Raw genomic sequence first — 12,246 nt, forward strand, 5'->3', positions numbered from 1 at the left:
AGCGGTTCTACTTTTTTGCTCCTAAGATGCTTCAGGATACATTTTATTTCAGGTTTTGTAGGATTTCTGGTAGGTTTTCGGTAAAGGAACGCATATGTAACCATGGATACTGTTCAAGCATCAGTGAAAATCGAAGAAATAATCGATCCTGGAGCGTCCTATGGTAAGTAAAGGCCCTATGCTAACTACCTAAGCATCCGTTGGGTCACTGAATGGTCAATAACACATAGTTCTATCAGTGCTTCTTTAACTTTCACACATTTTTAAGATCTATTTTTGTCTTGGGTTGTGTTAGCAGAAACCAAGGTCAGATGAAAGACCTCAGTGATTTTGCAATATAGTGTTACTTAATTATGGATTTTGCATCACCTAATAACGCGATAACCACAATTTGGTGCTATGTTACGCAGCCCCTCAACGCAAAATACCACTTGGGAAGAACTGTCTTAAATATTTCAGAGAGAACGATGTCAGAAAAAGAATAGCCCCGAACAGCCCCATCATACCTATCAGCCCCATGGATCTATTATATAAACGATCAGCCCCCGTAAGCACCTCTGCAGTCCTCCTTGCCCTCCGCGCCCACAGGGGCCGGCAACATCGCAACACGCAGTCCCCTTTCCAAAATCAGCTGGTGTTGTTGCCATAGTGATCGGCGCCTGGCAACCGAGGCCTCTGTATTCCAGTCATGTCTGGCTGTTACATCACCACATCACCTCCATGATCGCTGCAACATCCGATAGGCTGCCTCTCCCCAGACGTGACGTGGGGGGGTACGTCTCAAGCGGTCCTCAAGGGGAAATCTGAGCAAGCTATTGAAGCTATTCGGGACGGTTTTGACCCCGGGGCGTTTTTTTTTCTTTTTTCTTTTTGCAATTGTGAAGCGCTGTAGGTGTGCGAGTGGTAAACAGGCAATCAGGGGCACTTTGTGGGATGGAGAGGGTGCGCTATTTTTAGGCCGAGTTTATTCCCCTTCGTTGCAAAGAGAAGAAAAAAGGCGAACTGTGGAGAGGCAATTTGGTTTAGGAAAAAATTGTGAGGGCTCCATTGTTCACTGTTTGATTAAATAAGTGCTTAATAAATGTCAAGTGTTTAGGGTAAAAATTACGTTACAAAAGATGATTCTGTTACGAAGTCAAAGTGATGCGTTTCAATGCAATTTGTCAATTTGTTTCACTTGATTTTGTAGTTTGACAAAGATTGCAAAAATAAAGTGATATCTTTGTCCCTTATGTGCTAGCGTTCGACTCGAGAGCGCCATTTGAAGTCCAGTGGCGCTCGAGCACACTGGTAGGTGGGGCAGTTTGTTCAGTTAGAGGAAGGCTAGCCAGGACCTCGGGCGAAAAAGCCTTTTAACCACGGAGTTAAATCATATTAAACTAATTGCGGGTGTAACTTGACCTTTCAAATCAGCCTGGCAATAAGTGCTTTGTGTGCTCTGAGCAAAAGCTTCATCAAACACCACAAACATAATGGCTCAGACCTGACAAACTACAAGAGTAAACGGAGAACAAATTGTTAATGAGAGAGGGAGTTTGGTACAGTTCTTTCCATTCTTTTATGAGTTTATTAAATTGTTGTACATGTATTTAGCATAACTTGGTCTTACTTTGCATCTATTGTAAATTACAAATCTATAGCTGCAAAATGTTGTCTATTAAGTTTGTAGTTTCATACACAAGGCCATCGGGAAGCTGAACTCCCTGCCCTTCCTCCCACCCCTCTTCCCTCACACACCGCTCCACAATCAAACAAATTTGAATTGAATTTGAATTGAATTAAACAATGGATATGTGTCAAAATCAATGAATGAAAATACTGTATAAAGTAAGGCTGGGACAAAATATAATTTTGAAATATATCGCAATACATCTTTGCTGTGATACGTGCATTGTATCAGATCGGAAGTCATGTAGCGCAATACTTTTCATACTCAACTCAGTTATACAGTAGGAAAAAAATGAAACAAATGTTTTTCATTTAAAGCAGTACTAAGTAACTCTTGCCCCTAGAGGCCATAAGCGCCACTGCAGGTGTTGTAGCATGTTGTTTCTTTTACTCATTAATTGTCCGTGAGAGTAAAAACTACGCTGATAGAAATGACAAAGGGAGAGAGGGATATTGTACATCCAATTACACAATGGAAAAATATTATTTTTCACTCAAACTTGGCTGTAAATACTGTTTAAAGCGGCGCTAGCCCACAGCTAGCTTTGCCCGTTAGCCTGTTAGCTTCTTTTTCGTGATTCTATTAGTGTGTATTGGTGGCTCCGGCCCGGTGGCAGTCAAGTTGCAATTGTGGTTTTCTGGCCAGAGACACCGGGGGAGATGAAAGACCCCCAATCATCCCATTAACACTGTATTACCTCCAGAGGGACTATGAAAAGGATTTATTAAGGTAAACAAGTTACTTAGTTCTGCTTTAAAACGTTCATACCGGTGTTGGTGCTGATTGGTTAAAACAAAAGAGGAAACTTTTAAAATGAATCGGCCATTTGCAGTGTTTTAATCGTCAATAAAGTATATTGTCCCAGCCCGAGAATATAATGTATTTCAAGTCTGTCTTTGTCAATTGAAATGACCTGTATTATGTCATCATGTGATGTCAGGTCAAAGTGCATTTTGCAGAATGAATTAGTTTCCAATGGCAACGATAAAAGCCTGATACTGAAGCTACTGCACTCATTACATCAGCACATTATCTGTACAAGGATACTACAGTATCGCTATGTCTTTTCACTTTTATAGATTTACATTTCTCATGTCTTATTCATAACAACAATGACAGGTAATGCAATTGGTTGGTTGTAATAATTTTGTTTTCTTGACTAAATAAGCCTAAAACCGATTACAACTGCAGTTTAGATCCAAACCTGCCTTTCCTGAATCCAGTTGTTTCCTGTTATTACATGCATATTGATTTAATCTCTCACCCATGCACTTCATTTGTTTTGTTATATATGAGAGCTATGAGAGAAAGGTAGACAGATGTTGTCCATACATGTCAACCACAATGGAGGCTTTTTCTTTTTTTCTTTTATTTACTCATTGCACAACTGAACCTTAAAGCTCACAAAAACAGGCCCATGATTTACTGGTTCAAAAAGCTCTCTCACGACAGAGTTTTGACTTGTCCGAACAGCGCACCCCCAGGGAAGCTTTGGTGAGATGTGAACGATGGCAAGGCTCCAGATAGGTGCGGCTCCCAGGGGAAAGGCGAAAACCAACCAAATGTGTACAGCTCTGTAAAACGTTTTTTTTTTCAGTTTGTACAAAACAATTTAATTGCAGCAAAGCACATGGTCAAGGACAGGTCATTTTCTACAAGGTGTTGTGGATGGTACCTCTGTACGTCATCCAAAACGTGCCCAGGAAGCTTTTGTCAAGTAATTGTTCTATGGTGAAGGTGTTGTTTGGTGTTTACAGAGCAAAATGTTTGGAAAGAAAAGGCACTCCCAGATCTCTACAAGCCTCTACTTTAAGGGACTAATCAGTCTAAAATCTTTAAAAACATTGTGTGCTGGGTTACGTTATCCTACATGTACCGGCACAGAAAACAACCGAAAATGTAATTAAAGCGGAACTAAGTAACTCATGCCGCTAGAGGCCATAAGCGAGTTCAAAAATGTTAAAATTATGTTTTTCCTCCCCATACGTGTTCCAGCAATGTCCAAAGGTGTAGAATGAGCCCAGACCTGTTCCCCACAACTGCCTCTAAAATCCTGCACTGTCACTCAAAAAGTTATTACTTCGGGTCCAAATTGCCGTCATGCACATGCTTAATATAGAAGATGCAGTTACATGTATGACCTGAGGTGGCAGTAGTGAGTATGAAATGCCCAACTTGCATCTAGCCCCTTTAATTGTCCGTGAGAGTAAATACTACGCTGACAGAAAAGATAAAGGGAGAGAGGGATATTGTACATCCAATTACACAATGACACAATGAGACAATAATTTTCGCTCAAACTTGGCTGTAAATACTGTTTAAGTGGCGCTAGCCCGCAGTTAGCTTTGCCTGTTAGCCTGTTAGCTTCTTCTTCGTGATTCCATTAGTGTGGAAGTTGCAAGTGTGGTTTTCTGGCCAGCGACAGCAGGGGGAGATGAAAGACCCCCCAATCGTTTCATTAACACTTGTCTTACCCCCAGAGGAACTATGTAAAGGATTTATTAAGGCAAACAAGTTACTTAGTGCTGCTTTAAAGTTTTAGCGGTGGTACGTGGTCCATAATCTTTGTATATTTAGAGACAATTTTATTTTAATGTAATTTGTCCTCTTTAGTTCTGGTTTAAAACTATATTCATTATGTTTTAGTCCTATTTTAGACCTGGTTCAGCCCAATACTGTTGTTAACACCTGGTTTGGCGCGACTTTTCACTTCTTAAAGTCCTGTTTTAGACTCCTTCTGTGGTACAGTGAGAGCTAAATTCTGTTGCGGGTGGCACTTGGTGTTAAAGGCTTGAGAACCCGACTGCGCTCTGGCATTCTGCTGGGTCTAAATCCTGTGCAGTTGAACAAAGTGCAGCGGAGAGTTGGGCTCCGAGTGGAGAATTTCAGATTTCACAGGTCACAGCTTTAGAGGCATGCTCCTGAACGGGGATCAAGACGGGATTAGGGCAGAAAAATCCAACGCAAAATTGGGTAAGCTCTGACTGCTGCAGAAGGGGCAAGAAAAACAAATACCTCAGCAACAGTATGAGAATATGCGCCAGAATATGCAGTTTATTAGAAGTTTTGAAACTGGCTGGTAGTATAGAAAGGTATGTGGTAAAGTTCTTCCTGCACAGATAATCCTATCATAAAAAGATGACTGATAGGATTCTCTGTGAACCAGGAAGAATGTGCCAACATGCTGGTAGTTGCAGTGATGGTAGACTCCGATCTCAAATGTGCAAATAAAGAAACTTTGTGAGAGTAAGAATCGAGTTGGGGCCGCAGCTTTTAACCAACATTGTTCTCATCAAAAACAGACCTGTTGTATTTGGTTTACTTTGGATTCACACTGGTATGAGGACAGGTATGAGGAATGCTGTTTACTTTGGGAGTTTGTTCTTCTACTGAAGCATCATTGGATCTTTTCGAACTTTCAAACTTTTCAATATCGTATTCAATATCGTATTCAATATCGTATTCAATATCGTATTCAATACCTCCTATTGGACATTATATTTGCCATTATATTTACCTGAACTTTTAATTGTCATATTTATTGCTCTGTTTTATTGCCTTGATGTTTGGTGCAGCCCTGTGAGGCGACTTCTGTTGTGATATTGGGCTATACAAAACCATTAAACTTGAAACTTGAAACTTACAAGCTCCTCCTCCTCCTCACTTACTTAATGCCTAAATAACCTGGCCCCGCCCTACCTCACTGAGCTCCTGCAACAACACCAACCCACCCGCCACCTCCGCTCAGCCGCCTCCAACCGCTTCACTCCCGTCACCCGCACTAACCGCCGGACCTTGGGGGACCGAGCCTTCGCCATCGCCGCCCCCACTCTCTGGAACTCACTCCCACAGCCAATTAGAAACTCTGACTCACTACCAACCTTCAAATCAGTTCTCAAAACCCACCTGTTCAAACGAGCTTTTCCTTAAACCCCTTTTTTGTTTTCATTCCCCATGTAAAGCGTCTTTGAGTGTCAAAAAAAGTGCTATACAAGTTTGATGTATTATTATTATTCTTTATTATAGCACCATAATCTATTAGCATGCAGTTAGCTAAAAATGGTGGCTTGTATTTTGTTTTTGGCATGGTAATTTCACCTAGCTGCCAGCGGATGGCGCTCCGAGCATGAAATGAGACGTGGAGAGAGTCCACATTCATTTTAGTGTATTTTAAATATCAAGGCTGAGGTTCATAAGACACAATAATGTCCACTTTAATGGAAAACAAAAGCATCTTTTTTGTACCTTCTGAAATGGCGTGGGGTTTGATGATGCAGCAGGTACAGTCTGTGAGGACGGCCGTGTTCGGAGGGCCGTGGCCGATTGTCGACGGGAAGAAAAACTCAAGTTCCTGAGAAACAGAGAAAGGAAACTCTTCAGTGACTCTGTGTTTGGAATAAAGCTGCTTTTAAGAGCTCTCAGGAATGTTCAGATCGGACGCTGGATTTCCGACTTTGGAGTGCTGTATTTGTGCTAGGAGTGGGTTGTTGACTAAGAGCTGATTGAGCAATTCCAAAAGTCAATTTTCACTCGTTACATTATCCAGGTTCATTATTCAGAAAACTGTAGCCTTTGTATGTGTGTCCATGGTGGGATTGGTGGCAAATACATGAGTCCTATATTTAGCCCGTGATTGAGCAGAGTGGACCCTATCTTACATAATGAGCTACTAAAACCTGCTCTTGCCCCTATACAAGACTTAATAGGATAAACGAACAGTGTCATGTGACGTGATGCTGGAGAGAGAAGGAAAAAGGTCTAATCAAAGAATGTTAATGTCCTCTATTAAGCTTTATTCAGGCTTTAACGTCCAAATCCCTTAGTGTTTTATATAATTACAGGGTAAAATATGCTTGTGTTTAAAGGAACTATACCTGATTGAAGAAACAGGTCACTAAAATTTTCAAATTGCTATTTTCTGGTCCAAACTCATCTCAAACTTTCCTAATGCATTTACAACATCAAAATTTGTGAGTTTAAACCAGGTTCCACAACTTTCAGAGAGGAAAACTGTCACTTCACTGTAAAAAATGCCTACTAGCCTGACATTTTATGACTTAAAGCAGTACTAAGTAACTTATTTACCTTAATAAATCCTTTTCTTAGTCCCTTTGGGGGTAATACAAGTGTTTATGGGATGATTGGAGGGTCTTTCATCTCCCCCTGGTGTCTCTGGCCAGAAAACCATGTTTGCAACTTGAACTGCCACCGGTGCGGAGAAAGCAATACACACTAATGGAATCACGAAGAAGAAGCTAACAGGCTAACGGGCAAAGCTAACGTCACTTTAAACAGTATTTACAGCCAAGTTTGAGTGAAAAAAAATATTTCCATTGTATAATTGGATGCACAGTAACCCTCTCTCCCTTCGCCTTTCCTGTCAGCGTAGTATTTACTCTCCAAGACAATTAATAAATTAAAAAATCGTAACTTGCTACTACACCTGCAGTTGCGCTTATGGCCTCTAGGGGGAAGAGTTACTTAGTACTGCTTTAAGGCTTTAAAACCAGTCTTTTTTGGATAAATGTCTGCTTTTACCATATACTAAAGGACTAAGAATAGCTCCTTTAAGAAGTGAACTGATTTTAGGGGATTCAAAGTATTCAAACTTTTTTCCCTGTGAGATTTATCATATTTCTGAGGATATTTGTGTGGCAAGGAGAAAATGCATCTACTGAAGCCACATGAACAAAATGACGATGTTACCCTTGCTGCTGCTACAAAGGAGTCGGAGCCATGGCCCACGTTGTGAATGGCGTCCGTCCCGTACTGCGCGCGCACACACTGGGGCGCCTCTTTGTGGGCCTGGGCCGCGTCTGTGGGGCCCAGGACTCTCCTCCAAACAGACACCGCCTCATCCCCCATCAGCTCCAGAGCCACTACAGGACCGGAGGTCAGGGACTCCACCAGCTTACTGCAACACGGGACAGCACAGGGCCATTATTTATAACTGCTAGTAGTACTACAGGAATGTCTGTGAGTACATGAAGCCGGTCTATACTTAACTACACAAAGCTAAAAACTAGGATAAACAAACACTGTGCCATTGCTCCGGTAATGTGTGGTTACGCTGGCGATTACCAACACATTGAAATGAGTGCGACCTTTTATGAAATGATCCTCACGCTTTTATTATTTTGAGATTGGAGAAAATGTAGTGGGTCGTCCGTGTTGAAAAGTCATTGGGGCATTTAGTACAGGTCGTTCCTGAAAGTGCATTGAAACAGTTGAAATGGTGAATCATTGACAGAGCTACTCACTTAAAGAAAGGCTTGGACTGGTGTTCCGCATAAAAGTCGGCCGCTTGGCTCCTGTGAAGTCACACAGTCATAACAGCACAGGTTAATCAATGGCCACGCAATCAACGCAATTTATTATGACCTCGCGTACTGTTAATGCGCTGTAGGGGAGTTAAGGGAAGAGTAAGACATGAGTAAATATCGAGGACATTTTTTTCTAAGGATGTTTATGTGCTGATAAGCTTATCTACAAATGATTGCAGATAAGCTTATTGCTAATTGCTTTCAGGATGTCTTATTTCTGGATAGTCTTGGTCCGAAAAGGGGACTCTCTCTTCACCAGGTAGGGGAAAGTGGACAACCTGAAGGAACACTAGGCAGACAGAGTGGAGGGAGAGGAGGGGGAAGAGGAAGAGGAAGGAGAGGGGGGAAAAGAGAGAGGACGGAGAGGAAGAGGTAGGTGAGGAGGAGGGAGATGAAGCAGAGGAGGGAGAGGAGGGAGAGGAGGAGGGAGTGGGAGAGTAGGAAAAAGGAGGGAGAGGATGAGGTAGGCGAGGTGGGAGGAGGGAGAAATGGGAGAGGAGGGAGATGAAGCACATGAGGGAGAGGAGAGAGAAGGGAGAGGAGGAGGAGGTGGGAGAAGAGGAAAAGGAGGAAGAAGTAAGAGAGGAGGTAGGGAGAGGAGGGAGAAAAAGGAGAGGAGAGAGAAGGAAGAGGAGGAGGAGGAGGGAGAAGAGGGAGAGAAGGGAGATGAAGCACACGAGGGAGAGGAGGGAGAGGAGGAGGGAGTGGGAGAGTAGGAAAAAGGAGGGAGAGGATGAGGTAGGAGAGGTGGGAGGAGGAGGAGGAGGGAGAAAAGGGAGAAGAGGGAGATGAAGCACATGAGGGAGAGGAGGGAGAAGGGAGAGGAGGAAAAGGAGGAGGAAGTAGGAGAGGAGGTAGGAGGAGGAGGGAGAGGAGGGAGAAAAAGGAGAGGAGAGAGAAGGAAGAGGAGGAGGGAGAAGAGGGAGAGGAGGGAGATGAAGCACAGGAGGTAGAGGACGTTCTTAATGTGAGGCGAGAGCGCTAAACCTCTACTGTTAAGTGATTCGTTTAATAGTACGCTATACATTTACAGCAGCTGTAGATGTGACCAAACGGATGAGCTGCAGGAGCTTGTGCTTATTTTGGCTACATTTGACTTCCCTTTGTTAAACGAAAGCGTATTAGCCCGTATCGGTGCACCTGTGTTTCTGAGAGGTTTTGAAGGTAACGCGATTATTCCATGACTGAGCACCTGATGAGGCGGCGGGATAATTAAATGCCAGGGATGTGGCCCTCGGCGGAGCATATGTTTGTGGACGTGTGACGCAGCGAATCCTCCATCTGTTGGTGGAGTGAATGGGTAATTCATACTAGGGCTGTAGATGTGGAGTGAGCAAACAGTTATAGATATCAACGCTTCGTCACCAGGTTACCAACCTTTTTAGAGGTGTGGGCTACTGCAAGAGCAATAGGTGGTATTAATCATATCATGTCACAAAGTCCTTTTTTCAAACAAATAGAGAGTCACAAAAACAGAAACATCAGTCTCAGGGGCGACTGAGGAAGCCCCAAAGGGATCCCTGTTCCCACTGGCATTGGGCTGGCGACACCTGCTCTGTCACGCTCTTAAATAGCAACACACTGTGACCAACAGTGTTAACCCTGACCATGACAAAACTAATTTAGCTCTAGTTTTTTTCCTAGAATTTGTATGACTTTGGGCTCTTCAGTGGGAAAAAAATCAATTAATTGCGTTATAGGAGCTTGGGTCTTATTTCTATTTTGTTCTTTCTTTACTTTTCAGACCACACTGTTATCCTTATAATATGTTTTCCCCCATTGCGTTTCTGTACAGGAACTCACCCGGACAGCTTCACCATCTTGGCTTTGGTCACAATCAAATTAGAGCGGTAGATCTTTTCAAGGACATCTCCAATCTTGGTCACAGAGTCTGGCTTTATCAAAGCGAGTGTCCTGGAGGAGGGAGCGAGATAGCACATTTTAGCTTCAGATACACTGTATATCAAAGTACAGAGATAATTTCGGCTGTAGTGTTTGGTTTTTAGTTGATATGTAGCCTCTGAATCACAGCAAAAGGACAGATATGTTAAGTGTCTATAAATGGAACTGGATATTCAAAGGGCTTTGTCTGACCTTGCAATTCAATATGGTCAAAGTGATTGAATCTCATGTGGCCCACTCTAATGCAGGTAAAGTTGATCTAATATAGCCCTGAGTGCATCCTCGGTACACTGTGATGCCTCTGATCTGCGGCCGCTTTTAGACGTAGCCATGGTTCCTTGCCTTGACCATTTCAAGGCTTGGCTGGAAGTGCGCACGTCATAATCCATACGAGTGTCTAAACCATAGACCGTAAAAAATAAGTCTAAATCTACACCCCAGGCCAAAACCTGAGTCGAATCGATAAACTAGGGCTAAACCACGGTCATACCAAGACTGACGCTGAAGCAAGGCCTAACTAAAAATCAAATTATTTCTAAATTAAAGACAGGATTTCTATTTGGCCTGGGACTTCATCTGGAGCCAGTAGTGAAAGTGACACCTGATAGGACGGCAAAGAACAAGCTTTCACTTCTACCAAATACGAAATCAGTTGCGTTTAGATGAACACAGTCTGAGTGCAAAACGATACAAAACGACGTCTGGCGATACAGCCCAGGAAATACAGATCGGAGCAACTCAGTGGAAGAAGAAACAACCAAAGTAAACAGGATTAGTCAAAAGTAAAGATGTGGTTCAGAAGGTGGTGTTGCTCCCTTAGGCAAGACACGTCATTACGAATGTGTGAGTGACTAAAAAGTGAATGAATAATGCATTTGATTAAAAAGTAGAGCGTGGAAAAGAGGTTAAGTTGGAAAAGAACCAGTCGAGGTAGTTTTATGTTTAAATATACTGCAGCTAAAACACACACAAATCAAGTTGAATGCAGCTTTGCAATATTGAAATTCAACTTTTACATATATCTTCACCAAATTTTAAAGCATGTATCAATGATTGTGTAAGCTCTCAGTTTGAAGTATCAAAGGCAATATCTCCGGGTTTGTTTGTTGCCAAGGGAAGAATGTGACAAATAAAGTGAGAAGCCATACAGGCCTATATGGTATACAAACATACGAACGCTGATAAATTAAGTTGTTATAACACATTCATAACAACTCAAGCACACCTTTCCTTTTTGCTGCCGAGCTTGCTTGCTGTGAACTGGTCTCCATAGTCGATCAGATTGAGCTGCCGTGAAAAGACGTGGACCTTGTTCCCCACAAACAGGTCCTCTGTGTGCAGGTCCTCGGATTTGGTCCTTCTCAAAAACACTCTCTGGTTCTTCACATCATACTGTCAACAAAACAAAAAGAAATGGTGAGGTAAGGTATACTTGAGTGAGTCCCTCCAGGCCGCTTTGGGAACCTGTCCGGAGCAGTGGGCAGCCGCAATGCAGCACTCAGGGATCCATCTCCAGGTCTTGAGCTATAGGCTAAAGGGCAAGTTCAACCTATTGTGCATGTTTTGGGTTTATTGGGAGAGATTGGACCAGTGCACCAAAAGGAAACACACCAAGACGTTAATAAAATATGAAATAAATGGATAAAAATATGAAATACACCCGTAGTATTACAGGTATGTTTTACTCATGAAGTGAACGAGAATCTCAACAAAAGGTGAACATTTTTAAAGGGGCTTGATGCAAGTTAGCGATTTCATACTCACTACTGCCACCTCAGGTCATACGAGTAACTGCACCTGCTATATTAAGCTTGTGCATGACGGCAATTCAGACCCGAATTAACACCTTTTTGAGTGACAGTGCAGGATTTTAGAGGCAGTTGTGGTGAACAGGTTTGGCCTCATTCTACACATTAGGACATGGCTGGAACATGTAGGGGGAGGAAGATACAAAATTTTGACATTTTTAAACTCTGTATAGCCCCTTTAAAGAGGGGGTATTATGCTTTTTTCAATCGCATAGCACCAGTCTATAGCACACTACAATGATGACCAAACCCTCTGTTGGTCTGTAAATGCAGTAAATTAAAATAACTGCCTTGTATAAAATTGCTCTTTCAAAATGGCTGTAGCAAATGTCTTGAAATAGACCCCTGTCTCTTTAAGAACCTCTGACCCTTTCCGACACGCACCCCCAAATACAGGCTGTCTGTGGCATCAGTGGGGAGGGGGTTCTGCTGAGGAGCAGTGGTTGGTTACTCGGCTGGTGACGAAAGCTCGGAGGCGTCTCCAGGAGGTGGGGGCGTTCCTAGGAGGACTCAGGCAAACCTATCCCTAAAATGGCCGCCATCA

At 42.7% G+C, this 12,246-nt stretch overlaps 2 protein-coding genes across 2 annotated transcripts in view; one reads left to right on the forward strand and one right to left on the reverse strand.

Annotated features, from left to right (window-relative positions):
- Positions 1–12,246, forward strand: part of LOC306976865 (inosine-uridine preferring nucleoside hydrolase) — a 194,459-nt gene that overhangs the window by 159,221 nt on the left and 22,992 nt on the right. The window lies entirely within an intron of this gene.
- nme7 (NME/NM23 family member 7) overlaps positions 1–12,246 on the reverse strand; it is a 39,327-nt gene that overhangs the window by 24,033 nt on the left and 3,048 nt on the right. The window contains exons 3-7 of the mRNA XM_079574971.1: positions 11,120–11,286; positions 9,796–9,906; positions 7,930–7,980; positions 7,376–7,583; positions 5,915–6,020 (exon numbers count right to left, since the gene is read on the reverse strand). Coding sequence (XP_079431097.1) covers positions 5,915–6,020; positions 7,376–7,583; positions 7,930–7,980; positions 9,796–9,906; positions 11,120–11,286 — 643 coding nt within the window. The remainder of the gene's footprint in view (positions 1–5,914; positions 6,021–7,375; positions 7,584–7,929; positions 7,981–9,795; positions 9,907–11,119; positions 11,287–12,246) is intronic.

Source organism: Gobius niger (genome assembly GCF_951799975.1).
Source record: "Gobius niger genome assembly, chromosome: 17".
Taxonomy (NCBI): Eukaryota; Metazoa; Chordata; class Actinopteri; order Gobiiformes; family Gobiidae; genus Gobius; species Gobius niger.